The 21,974-nt window shown below is 34.3% G+C and overlaps 1 protein-coding gene across 2 annotated transcripts; it reads right to left on the bottom strand.

Moving 5' to 3' along the window:
• Nucleotides 1-1,373: 1,373 nt before the first annotated feature.
• LOC123533176 (protein FAM177A1-like) lies at nucleotides 1,374-18,605 on the bottom strand. 2 transcript variants are annotated; one of them, XM_045314820.2, is made up of 5 exons: nucleotides 18,503-18,605; nucleotides 9,967-10,125; nucleotides 8,540-8,606; nucleotides 5,107-5,204; nucleotides 1,374-4,404 (listed from the first exon to the last, which is right to left on the bottom strand). In XM_045314820.2, exons 1-5 carry the CDS (start codon nucleotides 18,560-18,562, stop codon nucleotides 4,276-4,278), a joined length of 513 nt encoding a protein of 170 aa, XP_045170755.2. In that variant the 5' UTR covers nucleotides 18,563-18,605; the 3' UTR covers nucleotides 1,374-4,275. The 2 variants fall into 2 exon arrangements, with proteins under 2 accessions (XP_045170755.2, XP_045170748.2); XM_045314813.2 differs by having other exon boundaries at nucleotides 18,412-18,541.
• Between the last annotated feature and the right edge of the window lie 3,369 nt (nucleotides 18,606-21,974).

The raw sequence follows: 21,974 nt of genomic DNA, 5'->3' as shown, positions 1-21,974 counted from the left end.
AATTTGAAATAAAGGGAGGTAATTTGACATAAAATCAGTTCATAGTTATCTACCCTGATTGTCTCAGTCCAACTAATAACAATAATGAAATTTCAAATTAGTCCTATAAGTACTTACTGATATAAATCCAGTTTGATGACAATCAGGGGAGGTAATCAGATAAAAAATAACTCTGGAACCTACGATTGGATCTGATTTGTCATGGAATCCAAGATTTATTGTTGCCGAAGATAATTTGGAAGTTTGTATCAAATTAAACCATAAATGAAGTCTCTATATGGCTGCAAAAGCCAAAATAGCCAATTTTGGACCTTTAAGGGGCCATAACTCTGGAACCCATGAAGGATTCTGGCCAGTTCAAGAAAGGAACCAAGATCTTGTGGTGATACAAGTTGTGTGCAAGTTTGGTTAAAATCAAATCATAAATGAAGCTGCTATTGTGCAGACAAGGTCAAAATAGCTAATTTTGGCCCTTTCAGGGGCCATAACTCTGGAACCCATAATGGGATCTGGCCGGTTCAAGAAAGGAACCAAGATCTTATGGTGACACAAGTTTTGTGCAAGTTTGATTAAATTCAAATCATAAATGAAGCTGCTATTGTGCAGACAAGGTCAAAATAGCTAATTCTGGCCCTTTCAGGGGCCATAACTCTGGAATCCATAAAGGAATCTGGCCAATGCAAGAAAGGAACCAAGATCTTATGGTGATACAAGTTGTGTGCCAGTTTGGTAAAGATCAAATCATAAATAAAGCTGCTATTGTGCAGACAGGGTCAAAATAGCTAATTTTGGCCCTTTCAGGGGCCATAACTCTGGAACCCATAATGGGATCTGGCCAGTTCAAGAAAGGAACCGTGATCTTATGGCGATACAAGTTGTGTGCAAGTCTGGTTAAAATAAAATCATAAATGAAACCGCTATCGTGCAGACAAGAAATTGTTGACGCACGCACGGACGGACGACGGACGAAGGGTGATCACAAAAGCTCACCTTGTCACTATGTGACAGGTGAGCTAATAAACTATGTGAACCACACGGTGGGGCCATATTTGCCCTTAGGGGGATAATTTGAACAATCTTGGTAGAGGACCACTAGATGATGCTATATACCAAAGATCAAAGCCCTAGGACCTGTGGTTTTGAACAAGAAGTTTTTTTATAGTTTTTACTTTTGGTTGACTTCTGTATGCAATTAAATTCTTTGAATAATGTTTAAAGAAGACCATCCAAAGAATATCCCTGTGAAGTTTCATCAAAATTGGCATGGTATTAGGAGATGTTGTATAATGGAAAGTGTGGCAGATGAACGGCAGATAGAAGGATGGTGAGTGATCACAAAAGCTCAGGTGCGCTAAAAAGAAAATGAAGCAAGCTTATGGACATCTTTTTTTATTTTATATAAACAGATAATAAATAATCAACTAAAAACATGCAAAAGATGAATAATCTAAATGAATGAAAATTTGGATGCAGTAACAGAAAACAGTTAATAAAATGGGCTCATCCTCAAACATGATACTTCCTTTTTGATTTGGGTTTTATGGAGTTCAAACACAAATTTTAGTTTTACATCTCATTTACATCAAAATAAAAATACGAGACATACATTCAAAATATTTATCAAGTGTTCAGACCCTATTAATCACTTCTTACAATCACACAAGGGTAAGGAATCGGTAAAACCGAATGATTTCATATTTTTCCAACGATGTCACTGAGTTTGTAATTCAACACATTACATGTATTACAACCTTAATGGAATGCACTGAATGAATTCTAGCAAGTAAAAAACGTTTAGATAATCCCTCAGAGGGGCATGGCTCCAGATATATGTTAAAAGTTTCAAAAATGAAAACTGTTTTTAATTACAAATAAAATGTAAATTTTAAACCAAGTGGTACTGCAAGTTCTAAACAGTATTTGCTTATAAAATACTCGAGAAGTATGAAAAATATGTAGAAAACTTGTCATACTTTGAAATCATTTAAATTCGCTGGCATGAAATTTCGTGCAAACGTGAAAAAGGACTGTTTCGCGCGAGCTTTAATTCGCGCATTTTCAATTTTAGAAATGAAGAAATTAAATAAAAAAATAATAATAGCGTGGTCTTAAATTCGCGCATCGGTCCTAGCGCGAAATATGCGAAAACTCGTCCTACGCATATAAAAATGATTTCACAGTAAATGATCATCACAAAATACAAATCTGATGTCATACTGTCTTATTTTGGCAGTATTTTACAGATGATGACCATTACACAAATACACCAAGCCAGAATGGAAACTGAACCGGTGTTGGTTTTTTGTTTCAGAAATCGGATAGGGCTTTCACATATTAGATGATTTTTTATTTAAATGTCAGAGTGAAAATATGTAAGTCAACCAACTTGTGGGAAAATGTGACCCGTTTCATCTTTTCTGACACATTTGGCTACCCAGCTAGGGTTTCCAGCAGTGCATGTTTTTTGGTTCCGTTTCAGTTTACTATCTGGTTTCGTTCCCGCGCAGATGTGAAATGCTCCACTTTCCACAAGTTATTCTAACTGTTTTTGGTTTAGCTTTGGTTCAGGTTTACTGTGAAATGGCCTTTACTGCCAATACAAAAACTTAAATAATACTTATGTATAAGGTTAGATATTCTCTACATGTTGTGAAACTTTTAATGAAATTTACATCTGGAGGCATGTCCCTTTAAATATTAATGTCAAATTACAAAAAATATCAAGAATAAATACAACAGGAAAACATTGAAACATAGACTGCTTTAAACTCTCTTTGTAGGAAAAAGTACATTTGAAAAAGTATGATTTTTTCAACATTCAAAGAAAAGTTTTGTCATTCTATAATAAATATTCAGAAATCGTAACTATGCTTAAGCCATGTAGAAACTGAAACAAGAGCACCGCCTTGCGGGTGCTGACGCTCATCTGATTTTTTTTGTATAATAGAAAAATTGTCCTACCCATGATTTTCTAAGTCCAAAAAGGGCCATAATTCTTGCAAAAAGCAGGATGGAGTTATATGTCTTGATGTACATAGTCAGCTTATGATGGTGAACAACTATTGCAAGTTTCAAAGCAATAGCTTGAATAATTTAGGAGAAAAGCTGACCTAAACATAAAACTTAACCAATAAATCTGATATTTTCTAAGTCCAAAAGGGGCCATAAGTCTGGCAAAAAGCAGGACAGAGTTATGTTTCTTGCTGTACATGGTCAGCTTATAATGGTGAACAAGTGTTGCAAGTTTTAAAGCAATAGCTTTGATAGTTTATGAGAAAAGCTGACTTAAACATATTGTTCAACCAAGAAAACTGATTTTCTAAGTCCAAAAGCGGCAATAATTCTTGAAAAAAGCAGGATGGAGTTATGTTTCTTGCTGTACTGGGTCAGCTTATGATGGTGAACAAGTGTTGCAAGTTTCAAAGCAACAACTTTGATAGTTTAGGAGAAAAGCTGACCTAAACATAAAACTTAACCAAGAAAATTGATTTTCTAAGTCCAAAAGGGGCAATAACTCTTGCAAAAAGCAGGATGGAGTTATGTTTCTTGCTGTACAGGGCCAGCTTATGATGATGAACAAGTGTTGCAAGTTTCAAAGCAATAGCTTTGATAGTTTAGGAGAAAAGTTGACCTAAACATAAAACTTAACCAAGAAATCTGATTTTCTAAGTACAAAAGGGGCCATAAATCTTGCAAAAAGCAGGATGGAGTTATGTTTCTTGCTGTACAGGGTCAGCTTATGATGGTGAACAAGTGTTGCAAGTTCCAAAGCAATAGCTTTGATAGTTTAGGAGAAAAGCTGACCTAAACATAAAACTTAACCAGGCAACACCAAAACCGATCAAGTGATGACAATAACTCATCACTTTTTTTTCCAAAAATCAGATGAGCTAAAAATCAGTATGTCTACCTTGATTTCTTTTCTCATTTCATATATTACATTGCCTATGATAATACTTAAAGAAAACAAATTAAACATTTACTTAACAAAAAACACATGTACAAAATATCATTTTAAGTCAATGTTGGTTGTTTCAAAGTAAAACGCTCCATCTCTTGGATTGATACCGAGTTTCAACTGTTTTTTCCCCCGATATTACGAAATCCGTGATTTTGAACTGTGGTTACTCTTTGCATTTTTTTCTTATTGAACTTCTTATTCAATGGTTTAAAAGTTACATGGGTCTGGGTAAGACCCTTAATAGTTTCATCTGTCACAAAACTTCAGTGTAATTTCAGATCACAAGGCAAGGAAAATGTTATAATCAAAGAATTTCAGAATTTTTCTCTTTGGCTGTCTCCTGAACCTTTGTCTCTCGCCTGATCTATAACTTTTACGTCTATACTAGAAAACTCCTGCATCTTTTCACGTGCCCTTTGTTCATATTCTAACTCTTTCTCCTCCTGAAAGGTAAAATAGGACAGTTTTATCCAGTTCATATTTGATCTCGATTATGTGAATAATTTTGCTTTGCTAGGTGTCTGTTAAATGTGACCATTTAGCTGTATTATAACAGTAATATGGTTGAAAAATACATAACATGTTGCCAGATAGTCTAGTGGTAACATGTTTGACTGCCAATCTGAAAGTCGGTGATTCAAATCCTAGCCCATACGCTGGAAATTTCTGAGATGCTCTTGAGTGTCTCCCACATAACTAAGAGACCTGTACTGCTTCTTCCCAGCAAAGACGGCTTTGTTTGTATCAGTGCTATACAATGAGCATGTTAAATAACGAGACTGTCTATTTGCAAAAGCTATGTTAAGTTAGTCTGACAGGCCTGTAACTAAAAGGACTTCTCTCTCTCTATTCTGGGGCTTTCTCTCTCTCTGTTCGTCTGGCCAGATCGTACAAGCAAAGGATGAATTTGGCACCCCAAGTGGCTGCCTTTGTACTATGTAAAGTGTCTTTGAACATGTTTGTCTTGAAAAGGGCGCAATATAAATCTGGTATAATAATAACCTACTATCAACTGGCATAAAAACAGACTGGTTTTATCAGGTATGTCTATTTAACAAGATCTCATTCCATGTGATTAACTTCATTACCAGTTATCTAACCTTTCAAACAGGTAAACCAGAATTTTTGTGTAACAAGTTACAAACCTCAGCTTTTAATCTGTAAAACTCATCAATAGCTGCCTGATATTTTGGGGTGGTTATACCAAAGAACCAGGCTAACTTCTCCCCACATGAATCCGCCACTGAAAATATTATGGTGAAAATAACTAAAGTAAGGTACATTACATGCAGCCCCACCCCCTCCCCCAAAAAATGACAAAGCATCAGTTTTTAACCTTCAGAGGAAAATTGTATAATAAAGGGAGATAATTCAAAAACTAGGTAAGTAGAGTTATAGTTCTTTGACACTGCACTTCCCGTCAATGGCCTCTTTCATTTTGTAAAGTTTCAATGAAATGTCATTAATACTTTTCAAGTAATGCCCGGACAAGCCTTATGTTGTATAATAAAGGGAGATAATTCAAAAACTAGGTAAGGCATAGTTATGATATCTTTGACCCTGCACTTTGTCTCAATGGCCTCTATGATTATGTGAAGTTTCAATCAAATGCCATTAATACTTTTATAGTTATATTCCAGACAAGTGTGACGGACGGACGGATGCACAGACGTATGGATGGACAAAGCGGCAACTATATGCTCGCCCATCGGGGGTCAAAAATGTCTGTAAATGCTCATGCAGTATGTACACTTAAATGCCTTGTTTGCAACAGTTATGTAATTTTGCAGAGCAAAACAACCTATCAATAATAATAATACGAAAACTTTCAAATAGAAATTCTTCATGATAACTTATACAACATTACACAAATGTACAAGTAACTTTAAGTTATTATACACTAGATATATTACTATTGCTATTCAGATTAGCTTTCTTTAGACTTTACTTTAAAAGTCCCTTAAAGGTCTACAAAAATTAGATGTATACACAATATACATGTATAACTGTGTCAGTTTGGTTTAGAAAAAACATGTGAATGAAGTATTGCCATGCAATACAAAGTCCCCTACTGGTAGGCACCTAATTTTTTCTACTGCAGTATAACATAATGAACTGATATCTGTCAATGATGTATAAACAATATTGTACTATATATACAATATGTTATAACAAAACACTTGGATTAAAATTTGCATGTATAAAAACCTATAGTTGTTTTCATATGGAATTTTTTGGCCAATTATAAAAAAAGTTATCATACATTTAGCTATTTATAGTATTATAGTAACAACAAAGGGAAATTAATCCTGAAAAAAAATCTATTATAAGTCCACACAAAACTCTTTACCAGGTAGAGTCTAGAAATAGGTCAAAGTACACCTAAAAATTCGATGTAACATGCATGTTGTACCACAGAAAAGTGGTCTCGATTTTTCCCTACAGCCAGTAATAAACAAGGAGCTGCGTTCAATAAAAGCTTGATGCCCCCGGTGGCATTCCTTGTCGATACAAAGTCCAAAACAAGGTCAAGGTCAAACTGAGGTCAGGTGATGTTTGAAGATGAGGAATGGTCACAGGTTACATCTGTATTAGTATCAATTCATTCTAGTAAGGGGTATTGATGCCAGACGAAACGGTCCCATTTGGTTAACCTCGTACGGACGGACGAACAAACAGACAGACGGACAGGACTATCACTATATGCCTCCCGCATCAGTAGATGCTGGGGGCATAAAAAGTAACATTATAATCTATTTATAGTAACAACAAAGGGACTCTAAAATCAATGGTGCCTCATGGTGGTGCACATTTGTGCCAAGTTACATCAAAATCCCTCCAAGCATGAAGAAGAATTCCTCCGGACAAAGTTATTCTTAAATTTAACATTTGGCCTTAGACCTAGGGATCTGGTTCTTGCGCATGACAATCTGTCTCATGGTGGTGAAGATTTGTGCCAAGTTACATCAAAATTACTCCATGCATGAAGAAGAAATGCTCGGGACAAAGTCATTTTTGTATCTGACCTTTGGCCTCTAAGTGTGACCTTGACCTTAGACTTAGGACCCGGGTTTTGCGCATAACATGTTGTCTCATCCAGGGGAATATTTGTACCAACTGATATTTAAATCCTGTCTTGCATGACAAAGTTATAGACCGGACAGGAAAAAAATCCTACTGACCTTTGATCTCCAAGTATGACCTTGACCTTTAAGCTAGGGTTCTGGGTGTTGTGCATAACACGTCATCTCATCATGGGGAACATTTATGCCAAGTAATATTGTAATCCCTTGATGGATGACAGAGTTCTGGACCGGACAGGAATAAATTCCTATTAACCTTTGACCTCCAACTGTGACCTTGACCTTTGAGCAAGGGGTCCGGATTTTGCATATGACATGTTGTCTCATCATGAGGAACATTTGTGCCAAGTAATATTAAAATCCCTTCATGGATGGCAGAGTTATGGACCGGACAGAAAAAAAGCCCTGTTGACCTTTGACCTCTAACTGTGTCCTTGACCTTTGAGCCAGGGGTCCGGCTTTTGTGCATGGCATGTCGTCTCATCATGGGGAACATTTGTGCCAAGTGATATTAAAATCCCTTAATGAATGACAGAGTTATGGACCGGACACGAAACAGACCCTGTTCATGCCATGTTAACATTTGACTGCTAAGTGTGACCTTGACCTTTGAGCTAGGGGTCTGGAAGTTGTGCATGACACATCATCTTATTATGAAGTACATTTGTGCCAAGTAATATTAAAATCCCTTCATGGATGGGAGAGTTATGGACTGGACAGGATAAAAGCCCTGTTGACCTTTGACCTCCAACTGTGACCCTGACCTTTGAGCTAGGGTTTTCGCATGACACGTCGTCTCATCATGGGGAACATTTGTGCCAAGTAATATTAAAATCCCTTCATGGATGACAGAGTTATGGACCGGACACGAAATTGCGGACGGATGGACTTACGGAAGGACGGACGGAGTGACGGAAAAGCGCATTCTTATAGTCCCCGAATCTGGTTTTCAACCAGTAGGGGACTAATAAACAATGAATAGTTACAGTCACTTATCTGTAGTGCTTGACAACAATAGGACCATGAACGCCCCATTTCGTTCAAATGACCTACCTTTCATTCCTGGATTCATAATACAAGAAGTGTGCAACGTAAATTCATATACAAGTGTGAGACACAATTTGGGCAATTTGTTTTATGAATACATTGTACATCCATTTTGGTAATTTCTATCCACAACAAATATACAGGGATTTGTAAACTCCCAACACTTTTTCCCTTATATGCAAAATAAAAAAATGAGCTGCACCATGAGAAAACCAACATAGTGCATTTGTGACCAGCATGGATCCAGACAAGCCTGCACATCTGCACAGTCTGATCAGGATCAATGCTGTATGCTTTCAAAGCCAATTGCAATTAGAGAAACCAATAGCAAACAGCATGTATCCTGACCGGATGCGCAGGCTGGTCTGGATCCATGCTGGTCGCAAACGCACTATGTTGGTTTTCTCATGGTGTGGCTCAAATAATGATGAAATAAAAGAGGATTTACCTCCAAGTGTTTTAAATGCTGCTGAAGACATGTAAAACCAGAACCATGGTCCCCAAGTCAATGTTTTCTGAAAGAAAGAGTGAAATTGTTATGCGCTATAAATGTGTATGAATTCTTTACAAAGGGTTTCTTAAAATACAAATCTGTGCTTTAAAATAATATGTTGTTTTATTTTAGTCAAACTGTTGTGGTTCTCCACCTTTGATAAACCAGACGTAATGGCATAACGTCAATTAAACAGAAAATGAAGAATAAAGCCTGCATTCAGTATACAGAAATGATAAATGTTTTATTCAATGGCCACCTGTGAGTAAATCAAAACACTAGGTTACTGTCATTCTAAAGATAAAATATGATAATAAAACATTTATGAAATATGTTATATAATGGTTCTGCTAAATGTTTTTTGTTTCTAAAATGTCTTTTACGTAAACAAGGATGTGAAATAGGGAACGCATGTATGGTGCCAAATATAGTACATGATGTCAACTTGTAACTGTGTTTTAACAGTGTTAAAATATGGGAAGTAACACGTCCCAATGAACAACTAAGAGTGGGTAGACATTTAATTAATTATTATTTGCGCCTAATAACCTAAACAATGCGTGTGAATTAAGTGTTACCCCAACCTGTTACATCATTTCAATTCTGAAACATCTTTTAAATGAATTGGTAGATCAAATTTGGTAGCACTCTTTTCTCAGCACCTGTATGGCGCCAAATAATATGTCAAGGTGATGTCATATTTCTGTGTTTTAACGGAAATGTGCAAAAAAAATTTCAAATTAGAATTACTTATAAACAATGATGTAATTAATTGCTTTTTAGGATGAAAACATTAATCTAGAACTGAACTGCTTAAAGTATTAAAGGTTCTAAGATTTGGGGATCATGCATTATGTCTTTCATTGGTTGGTTCTGAAGCAATCTTAAAATTGATCAAAGACAAGGCTGCATTCTTAGACAGGTCTGTAAACTTTGTTTTATAACCTTGGACCCTAGGCACATGGTTATATACATGCATTTAGAGACCAGTCTAAATTCTTAAGCCTCTCACTGGTTGGTTCTGATTTATTTATATTGTTGGGTTTAACGTCGCACCGACACAATTTTAGGTCATATGGCGACTTTCCAGCTTTTAATGGTGGAGGAAGACCCCAGGTGCCCCTCCGTGCACTATTTCATCACGAGCGGGCACCTGGGTAGAACCACCAACCTTCCGTAAGCCAGCTTGATGGCTTCCTCACATGAAGAATTCTACGCCCCAAATGAAGTTTCGAACCTACATCGATGAGGGGCAAATGGTTTGAAGTCAACGACTCTAACCACTCGGCCACGGAGGCCCCCTGGTTGGTTTTGAGGTTTGTCAAAACTGACCAAAGTTAAATTTGCAATGTTAGACAGGACCAAAGTCTGAGTTTTCTTACTGGATCAACTGGAGGAGGTGGAGGGGGTTCATCATCATCTTCATCTGTGGAATATTCTTCCAATACACCATCACTAAAATGTATCAGTCTTCGTGGAACCTTTTTCTTCTTTTGCTGGTCTGGTTCCAGGGAAACATTGGTGAAATCTGAAGTAACTGGCTGAAAAAACAAACAGAACATTTTAATATTGGAAAATTCCAACTGGCAGAGAATAAGCCTGTCTGAAAGGACTTCCTGAATAAAGATACAAGTGTATTTTCATGAATATTGTCAACAATAAACTATTTGTAGTTCACTAAACTGGGATAACTTTTCCACATATGGTCAGACAGAAAATCTGAAAATTCAATTTCAAATCTCGATCAAAATGATGGTTCAGTTAAATTTACAAGATTTTCTCAGATAAGACTCAGGGTTTAATCTGTTATGTAAAGTATTGGATTTGTGTGAAAATCTGCAGGAAAATCTGCATTTTAAGTTTTCATTAACAGTATTTATCTCTGCCTTTGGGTTAAAGCGCCCAGGTTATGTAAGTCTGTTTTTTGGATGTGTAAACCGTTATAACTTTTCTACTTGGTTAAACAAATCAATCACATGATCAAGTTTAAATGTTGGATGTAGTTATTTATTTATAGTAAATAAACAATGCTTTTTAAAAAAATAAATCCAACAATTGTATGTATTTAACTATACAACATTGTCCAAAGTAACTGTGACATGTTCCCTCAACTAATACACTTTGCAAAGCAGGCCAATTAGCAGCATTTTTGTTCAAAGACATACATGTTGTTTTCAAGGATTTTTCAGTCTTCCAAGTTTTTACAGGAGTTTTCTACTCTGCAAACCTCTTCTGACTGCCTTTGACTATCCACTTATGTCAAATTGATGTTGTTGATATGTAAATCCTGACACAACTAAGTACTAGGGGTGTAACAATACGCTAGTCTCATGATACAATACATACTGGGATAAAGATGCAACGATATGGTACGTATCGCGATAAACATTGAGTTCCATAAGTAAGCATTCATGTGACAAAATGAAAAAAAAATCAATGTTCCCACACTTGGAAAGTACTTGAAATTTTGCTTTAAAACTAAAGAAACAGTTATAAATGATACATTTGTTTAGTTAATATCTTTAACACTGACTTTATTAAGTTTTCATTCAATGTTTCTACTTTTAACTGCATTTGTGATACAGTGAATTTCGATATATCATTACACCCTTACTAAGTACTATTGGAATTAGTGTATTCAGAATATGTGATTATGCCTACAGACTTGAAAAAGGTCATGACATGCATATTACACAAACTGGAATATTTTACACATGCACAGCTTACCTCTGATACACAGTTAAGGTAATAACTGAATGCCATTTAAACAGTATAGCTTTTCTATTTGAAAGATTGTGATAAAAATTGGCAAAATTCAGTCAACATTTTTGGTACATGTATAGATTACCGGACGTCTAGAGGTCCGGTTACTGGACCCCTAGCCATTTCCTAAAAAATAAATTTGCTGATGTTGTAGACAAATGGTAGCTAAAATAATTCAGCTTCAGAGATGTTGTATGCTGTTGTGGATCTCTGAGCTGAAATGAACCCTGTACTGAAACCTAACCAGAAATTGTGCCAGAAGTCTGTCATGCTATATATTATAATTTCATCAAATCAAATGCCACAGACTCATCTTTAAATTTAATATATCTTTAATCCATTTTTCTTTTGATTTGGCGTAAAATGAACCATGCAACCCCATTTGAAAACAAATTATACCCAAAAGTTTCAAATGGGTCCCGCTGTCTGCAATATTTTGCCCACCATTGCAGTTGTCACGTGATCAAGGTACTCTTCATTTTGAAAACAAATCTAGCGGTAATGAATCATTATTTATGGAAATTTTTGTGAATTTAAACCTTCTATAGTATGATTTTATAAATTTTGTTAAAATTTCTTACATTTTTAAGTCAATTAAATTCATTAAATATAAAAATTTTGATCCCGAAATTCAAAAATAACCATGTGCTACAAACTTCGCATGACGTCGTCAGTTTCTTGCGAGAATCAGTGCCCCGATGTTGCGGTTCGATCTGGTTAGGTAAACAATAGGGGTTACGCCATAACTTAATGGACGCGACCATCAGTCTCAGAATATGAAAGATAGCGTCAGTTAAGTTATGGTAGCCAGAACTAGACAAATGGGTGCAGGTTTAGTGGTTATACTTTGACTGCCAGTCAACTCGATCAGTCTTTTGTCTTTTTGCCACACTTACTGATTTCAAATTGACCAACTGTCGCACTTTTTCGGCACATAATAATAGAAATCTATTTTTCATAAAGTTTGCTAGAAATTTAAATTGCTAACTAGATGGCTAAAACTTCCTTATCGATGTTCCGTTTAAAGCAATACCAATGACTACTGTAAGAGTAAGATTTAGAGCATTCATAATTTTATCATGACATCACCGTACATTAGGGGTTCTAACTGACCAATGAGAAAGCTGCATGTTCGAGTACCTGCCAGTTTCCACTTGGGTGTAACAAAAGCTAGCAAGACATTTCGACCCCAAGACATTTCAACCCCAAGAGACAATTCGACCCCATGACATTTCAACCCCAACTCCTTGGACATTTCGACCCCATTCAATGATATGCCTGAAAACATTCCTTCCAGTTGTAAAATATCAAACACGAAATCCCCGTTACTGCAAAATATGAATATGTGAGTACTGTTCCGTTAAAAACGGGGAAAAAATTATTATCATACATGTATTTCATATCTGTAAAGAAAATGTGGCAGCCGTATTACTTTTTTTTCTATATTCAAATATTTTAGCAAATGCATGTGATTTAAAGTATGATTTTAACAAGCGATCTATACAGGATGTATTTTACTTTTTTCTATATTAAATATTTTAGCAAATACACGTGATTTAAAGTATGATTTTAAAAGTATAACTTCTAACCTGTGAAGTTTCCACTTTTCTCTATTCAAGTGATTTCGGTCACACATTAAACCGGAATCCACCTAAAAACCGGGATACACTGGAATACATTTTCCATAACCGGAATACACCTGTATATTGTAAGTTAAAGGTATTTTTGAAGGTTTTTAGAAATAATTCAATCATATATGTCATAAATGAATAAAATACGAAAGGAAAATAAAATGGTATTTTTGTAGGGTTTATTGCATAAAATTTGCGCACTCGTGGATGAACCACAATTGCCATAATTTTGTTAGCTTTTGAATTAAATAAAAGTTTATCATATTTAACTGCACCTACATGTACCTTGTAAGACATTACTGGTATTTGTCACATGTCACTTGTGTGTGCTTACAAATATACTGATTAATTGATATAATCAATAGGTGTGATAATCCAATCAAACTCTATCAGGACTAATCAGAGGCACGTGTTTGTTACGCCGCATATATTCAAAAGACATTAATTGTGCTTCGGCAATAAATGCAGTAAACGTTTTTATATTTATATATAATTCTTTTAAAAACTGATTTTTCATAATATATTTACTTCTTGAATTATCAAATTAAACATACGGCTGGTCCTTTCCGGTCAGCGCGGTTTATTCACTGTCATGTATTTTGTGTATGATTCACTTAAAAATAGAATATTTACATAGATCTATATATTCATATTTTCTAAAATATGCAAAATGGAAGAAATATAAAATGAAAACATACAACTATTTCTGAGGGGTTGAAATGTCTTGGGGTCGAAATATCTTTGGGGTCGAATTGTCCAAGAAAATTGAATTTTGGGGTTGAAATGTCTTGTGGTCGAAATGTCTTGGGGTCGAAACGTCCAAGATTCTAAGGAAGTATATTTACAATGAACATATAGGGTACAGCCGGAAAAATGCGGACGATTTTTGCAACCCAGCGTTGGACGTTTCATATCTTCCCACCGCGCATTAACTCGGGTACAAGAACATTAAATATATATTCAGATATCTTTATGTTTGGTATTACAGTTTGGTTATAGTGTTCCATGCACTCACTATATAGTAAACAACATGTTTTCAACCACAGTCAAAAACGGTATAACTCGGACGCGGTAGTAAAAATACGGACACAGAATCGGAAAAATTCGGACATCCTGATTGTGATAGGGAAAATACGGACGATCAATTCTTTTTTAAAAATACTGTTTAATACATTCATATATTGTGGTGAAAAAAAGTTTGTAGGCTACTTACAATTAATAAGGCTATATGAAATGCCTGGCTACAAAGATTGTTCATTTAAAAACATGGATTCTTTCTTGAATTACAGTTGCAGTATTTAGATGCACTAAACATATATTCTCAAGTTACTTTTCGTTTTTGATGTTTTCGGCTTGTTTGTTTTAGATAATTTCTTTTCTAGCTTTAAACTTTTCTGTTCACATATACTTGTCAGAAATGGTCGATCTATATTATCTCTAGGTTTTAGTATGTCATTTTTAAAGGAAGTCATATAACCTTTTTTCATTAAGCATTAACCGGGAACTGTTTAGGACCCCTTTGGTCATGGTTACAATGGTCGCGTAGTACCGGTACAAAAGTCTGGACAAAACTGAATCTTCTTCGATTTTATATTTCTACAAGATCATGGTTTGAAATCTGGATGTACATAGTTCTAGATTTATATTCAGATAATGTTACATGCAAAATTGCACCCCCACCCCCCTCCCCCACTGCCCCTCGTCTGGACAGGTTCGAATTTGGGTTTTAGTAGGATTGGCCCTTCAGTTAGGCTTTGTATATAGAGAAACCTCTGATATCAAAGCTGTGCCTGAACGTTTTAAGAATGCACAACAATGGGTGCAACGCTGATCGTTATCATATGAATTGCTACTGCATGTTTATCAACAGTAACTTACTCCGTCAAAATACGTTTGCCATGGTGATGCATCCCGACCGCATATACTGAATAAACAATGACCTTCACTATCCTCATCATCAATTAACTTTTTGTAAGCACAACCATCTAGATCTGCAGAATCGACTGAATATAGACTTTTAGTTATTGGCCATGACTTGGCTCGCAATTATCATTATACGTATTTAAACGGACAAGACTAAAATTTACACTTGGTCAGATGTTTATCTCAGCAGGCAAGCCTATAAGGGACCCATATGTGCTATATCTGGGCAAATGTATCATACGAGTCCCATATGGGACCGATATTGTAATTATTTGCCCACATTGGACCCATATACAATGTTTCATCGATTTGATACACCAATGTATTCATTCTGAAGCCCATGTGGGACCCATGCCAATCCCGTTTGAAAATCCCATCTGGGTTCCATATAGAAGAAATAAGAGGCCCTTATGGGTCCCCTAATATTTTATATTTTGCTAGCTGGGATTGGCCTAATTTCTTGAGATGTCTAATTCTGAGACATGTTTCTGGTTTCTGAAATTGCACGTCCGTATTTTCACTATAATGCAAATTTGATAGGAAAAATTCGGACAGTTTGTTTTTCTTTATTTTTGGTGTTTTTGGTACTTTATAAGCTTAAAAATACAATTGTTAAAGAAATTAAACACTGAAAAATGATTTCGAACAATTTTATATAATGCTTAAATCGATGGTAAACCTGAAATAGATCTTTAAACCTGATCAGTGTAAATTGCTAGTGTGTAGATGTTTATACAAGAATGGAAAAAGAGCATTCGTAGTAACTGTTGTCTTTGAGGCTAGCAAGACATTTCGACCCCAAGACATTTCGACCCCAAGAGACAATTCGACCCCAAGACATTTCAACCCCAACTCCTTGGACATTTGGACCCCATTCAATGATATGCCTGAAAACATCTAAGAATGCTGTCATTATTATAATTAAGCTTTAATCTATAGATAATTGAGCAATTTCAAAATGTATCTTTAATTAGCAATTAAAATGTTAAAATACGGTTATTTTCGCGAAAATAAGAATTTTTTTACGAAAATGAGCCATATTTGTCTAAATTTCTTTTTTTTTCTCTAAAATTATTTTTCTAATTTCTTAAAGACTTTATTAGAACAATGCCTTCATATGAGAAATGAGTGATTTTTATCTCACAATAACGAAATAATCATCATTTATAAATTTTACAAAAATAACCAGATTTATATATCAGCCGCGTTTATTACGTAAATAATTTAAGAACAAATCGTTCTGATTATCTATCTTAAAATAACCTTTATATAACATATTTTCATACTTGGTGTTTATTTATATTTTCAAATCATCTTAAAGACTATTTTAGTACACAGCTATATTAAAAAAAAAAAACAAGATTTTTAAATCATGGGCCGATTTCGCTGATTTTAATTATGAAAATAACTTTAATAAAGTCACATCTTTAATACCTCTTTATTTATTTATTTCAACCAAATATAAATAATTATAATGTAACTCAAAGAAGTTTAAGATGTCACTATCTTCATTACATTGATATTTAAAATCATAATCAGAAAAAACGTGATCTTTTGATTGGATTATCACACCTTGATTAATGGTTTGTTGATATACAGCACGTGTGCGCATTGCAATTAACAATCAACTAAGCGATTGTGGTGACATCGATATTTATAAACATGTGTCAACATTATCTTTAATTTCGACGAAAATGTAAAGAAAACAATAGGAAATTAAATAACACATTGCTTATTTTCGCATTTGATGTTATTTTCGTAAGCGATTTTGACGCACACATAAAGTATTTGCTTTACAGAATACAGAATATGATTTTTGTTATTTACAACTGCTCTTTTCTTTTCTATGAACGACATTCCTTCCAGTTGTAAAATATCAAACATGAAATCCCCGTTACTGCAAAATATAAGAATATATGAGTACTGTTCTGTTAAAAACGGGGAAAAAAATATTATCATATTTCATATCTGTAAAGAAAATGTGGCAGCCGTATTACTTTTTTCTGTATTAAATATTTTAGCAAATACACGTGATTTAGAGTATGATTTTAGCAACTTCACACATTAAACTGGAATCCACCTAAAAAACCGGGATACACCGGAATACATTTTCCATAACCGGGATACACCTGTATTTTGTAAGTTAAAGGTATTTTTGAAGTTTTTTTTAAATAATTCAATCATATATATCATAAATGAATAAAATATGACGAAAGGAAAATAAAATACGTTCACGCAAAATTTCCATTACCGAAATACACCATTATTTTATTAATAAATGGTATTTTTGTAGGGTTTATTGCAGAAATCATTCGTGTATAATATAAATAATACTGGCAGTAAGTACCAGAATTCAATCATATCTCAAATAAATAATTAATTTACAAAAGGAAAATAAAATGCACAAAACGTTTTTACACGAAGCTGAAAATTTGTTGAGCGCACGGGAATTTTGCGCACTCGTGGATGAGTGCAATCGCCATAATTTTGTTAGCTTTTGAATTAAATAAAAGCTTATCATATTTAACTGCACTTACCTTAAGCTTGTTAGACATTTATTTGTCACATGTAACTTGTGTGTGCTTACAAATATACTGATTAATGGATATAATCAATAGGTGTGATAATCCAATCAAACTCTATCAGGATTAATCAGAGGCACGTGTTTGTTACGCCGCATATATTCAAAGGACATTAATTGTGCTTTGGCAATAAATGCAGTAAACGTTTTTATATTCATATATAAACATGTTATAATTCTTTTAAAAACTGATTTTTCATAATATATTTTCTTCTTAAATTATCAAATTAAACATGAAAAAATAATTCAATTAGTTCCAATAATAAATTTTCCGGTCAGCGCAGTTTATTCACTGACATGTGTTTTGTGTATGATTCATTTAAAAATAGAATGTTTATATACATCTATATATTAATATTTTCTAAAATATGCAAAATGGAAGAAATATAAAATGAAAACATACAACTATTTCTGAGGGGTCGAAATGTCTTGGGGTCGAAATGTCTTTGGGGTCGAATTGTCCAAGAAAATTAAATTTTGGGGTTGAAATGTCTTGGGGTCGAAATGTCTTGGGGTCGAAACGTCCAAGATTCAACTTTGAGCACGTTCCCTGGTGTTATATTTATCATAACGTCATTGGTTTTTTGAATGGTGTGGACAGGGGGTGTCATTAATTGTTTTGCATATTTTCTTCATAACCTTATAAAGTAGAATACTTGACGATATCAGTTTCCCCTGTTGGTGTCCGTATTTATACCTATGTCCGTATTTTCCCGGATGTACCCTAGTGACTTCAGAAATACATATCACACTATTTTAGATATCAATTTAAGATTTTTCACTACCCATGCTTCAGATGATAATACAAACAACAAAACTTTGAAGTTTCATTCAAATATTATATGGATTTAATACCTTTATTTTAGTTTAAAATTTGAGATTTTACACAGAGGGTCTATGATAAAGTCCGAGTAAAATGTAATCATTACCCAAGTGGAATTAGTAGCATTCCGCAATGTTTTGGACATGATAAAATTATGAATTGAAATCACCATTACTTTAACGTATTTATAACCGAACCTGAGCAGAATAAGTGGAAATTTCATTCCCGTTGCTCATTTTCCTGGTTACCGGAAACATAAAATTGATTAGTTTGATTATAATTGAGGCGAAAGTATCGAACGTGTTCTGATTTCTTAACCAGGGTACATAAATTATGAAGAATTATAACAGAAGACGACCGCTAGGCCTATACTTTCATTTTTGTGTAATCTACGGGGCATTTATATGCTTCATTGTGTCTGAAAGGGCGGATGGACCGTAATTAATTTCAAACTCAATATCCTCGAGGTACCAGTTTCAGTGACCCTAAGAATACCACTGGCAAAATTAGATAAATTCTTGGAGAAGAACTAGTCTCATTTATGGATTACTATACTTCTATAGTGTACCCTTTCCCCAATTCAGATGATGTAAAATAGAGTGGAAAATCTTTCATCAAAAATATTTGGTACTGTTTATCACAACCAACCCTGATCTGCCTTACAGATTCTCTGTGGGACCTGTTTCGATCAGTAACCCCTACCAAATTTATTTCTAAACTAGTCAAGGTAGCCAGTAATTTGCCTTTTGTCAATGTTAACTTTCACAAGCTGAACAATAAACCAAGTAAAAACAATGTTAGGCCTTGTTCATAATAAAGTACAGAGCAAAACGGTTATACTGTTTATGCGGCATAAAAATATATAAATTATAAGGGGGTGGGGTTCGAAGACTGGGCATTATATGCACATTTGTTGGTAATATTCAAACATACTGTGTTGTATTATTCAACAAGATGCATTGCTGTTAATATCATTTGATAAAATATGGAAACACTGGCCACCTCATGTCAACAGTATCAAAAGCAAAAGTTAGTTGTCATTTTTCAGATTGGCTATAATTTCTGGTAGATATATTCAGCCAATCATGGATTTCAAAGCTGTATATTTCCTAAAAGTAATTGTTGGACTGCTCTGTCTGCATAAAAATCAGACAGAAAACAAGATGACATTTGCATCAAAACAGAAAATAAATCAAAATGTTCCTTATAACCAAAGAGCTAGATCAGAATTTGAGAGCATAAAAAGTAATAAGAAAACTGTCTCATAATTGGGGTTATCATGGAAATAATAATAACTCCAAACTGTCATTGTCAGCAAAACATTTTCTTTGAGGGTATCGAAAGCTGAAATGTTACTGTTAACAACCCTACTATAATTAGTTGCCTGAAATATTGCACTTGGAAATGGCAGCAGATTTTCAAAAGGTCACTGAAACAGGCCAGTCACTGAAACAGATCCTCCTACGATACTTGCATTTTTAGTCGAGCTTTTCTCCTTTTTATTTTGGTAGTCTTTAATACCGGACTGCTGATTCAGATCTATACTTCACACGTCGTGTTACGTGCCCTTGATGACTGAGGACAGCCGTTTAATCATTGACAATTACGAAATAAAAATTTATGCCAAATACAGTTGCTGTGCTGTTGGTTGTAATAATTACGGAAAGATGCTAAGAAAAATGCAATAGTTCGCCTTTAAAATTAAATTTAGTGACAACCTGTACGAAAAATCCAGACGGAATCCGTCTATAAAAGGTACGTCATTAGGCAGGAACTGAGCAGGAATTGCAATATTCCATGTGAAAATGTCACGGAAACAGATTTTTTAAAGTCCGTATGGACAGTTTAATTTTTCCGTGCGGATAAATTCAGTTTTCCGTGCGAACTTTCATTCTTTTCCTGCCATTTTGGTAGACACGGACTTTTTCGACTTAGCCAAATTTTGCAGACGGATTTTGGCACTTAGTAATTTTTACAACACGGGGGTTTTCCTCTTAGAAATTTGCACGCTCCTACAAGCCCCCAAAACAAGAATAAAATGAAACTTGTATGGATACCAAGGAATAATGAAAAACATTATTTTGAAAAATTCATACTTTATCTATATCTTTAATTTATGTTCTGTGAAATATAAATAGTCCAAAAGTACAATCTAGTCAAGTTTAAATTTATTCTAAGAATATGTTCTGATAAATGTATCTTTTTAACAATGATAAACATACCTATAAGTAATACTTTTATTTGTTTATGAATTATACAATTTACAAAAGGGTCCATAGAATTTCTCTTAAGCCATTAATTCATCGACATTTTGTAGGCTATCACTGGATAATCACAGGCCTTATGTAGATTTCTTAATGAACCTCAAAGAAATATATAACTTCTTATTTTGTTGAATTTGTTATAAATGTAAATTTCAGGCAGTAAGCAAATGCTCAATTTTTAATTTAGAAGTAGGTAATATTGACAAAAAACATGTTGTATGTCTGTAATTCAATAAATTATGGACAGTTATCACATATCTTGATATTTGCAATGCAATTAAATCTTTACAGCAATTGACCAGACCATGTCAGTGGTAATTATGTGAGGAAGCATTGTTTTTAAGACAGATGGAACAAATGAAAATGGTATCTAATCCATTTCCAGTATATTAGGAAACCTACATATAAAGTTCTTCCCAGTTTCTCCAACATATATGAATAAACAACTTTCTTTAATGTTACATACTTTAACCATTTCAAGTTCATTAGACATGGTCTAAAAACTAATTAATGTATTGTTAGCCTGTGGTTTATCTCCTGTAATGTACACCCTGAGGAACATGAAAGGGGAAATATTAGTGATAACAAAGGGACTGTGATTAGTTAATTTACCGAAAGGCTTATCTGTGTCGACATGACCCAATTGGTACCCCTTTATTGCAGCCACAGATGTTCTTTGTCCAATAATCTGTTGTGCAAGCAGGATGTGTGTGTAAAGCTAGCTGACTAATATAATTCTAGATGTTTTAGTTAAAAGTTGGATTTTCGGAATTTAAAAATGTATGCATCAATTTATTTTCAAGAGGATGCTTCTTTAAGTGCTGTGAACAAAAAAGATAAAGATTTGTCTGTCGTTGGAGAGTTTTCACAGCGTGGAAGTGTTGAGATGCTCTGGAATACAAAATCTGGTGGAAAACCAAAATCTCTGTATCATGGCACAGTTATTAGAATTGGTGATAAGTTTTTCAATTCAAACTGTTTATCTGTTAAAGTATTTAAGTGCTTTTTATATTTTTGTCTTTAGTCCGTGTTTAAAACAGTGTTATATGATGTCAAAACTTTTTTAATGTTCAGTAGATCTATACTGTATGATGAAAAACACGTGTGTAAATTCTTCCTAAAAGGCTACATGTATCCTTTCAATGTCAGATGGACAAATGTGATTGTGCTGGTTATCCATTGGTCTGTTAACCGTTTTGTTTCCACTCAGTAACCTCAGAATGCTGACTACTTATAACTATGACAGCCTGATAGTTACATTTACATTGCTTAGAGCAAATTTTCTCTGCAAAACAGTGATCTTGCAGATTTTAAACATTTTAAATTACATGCTTTTATGACTGTTTAAACATTAAAATTTTACAGCGGTAAAAACAATATTACACTTAAGATATAAAATTGTACG

This window comes from Mercenaria mercenaria, chromosome 1, assembly GCF_021730395.1.
Source record: "Mercenaria mercenaria strain notata chromosome 1, MADL_Memer_1, whole genome shotgun sequence".
Classification (NCBI taxonomy): Eukaryota; Metazoa; Mollusca; class Bivalvia; order Venerida; family Veneridae; genus Mercenaria; species Mercenaria mercenaria.
The sequence above is the reverse complement of the archived record's forward strand: the minus strand, read 5'-3'. Positions and strand labels throughout refer to the sequence as shown.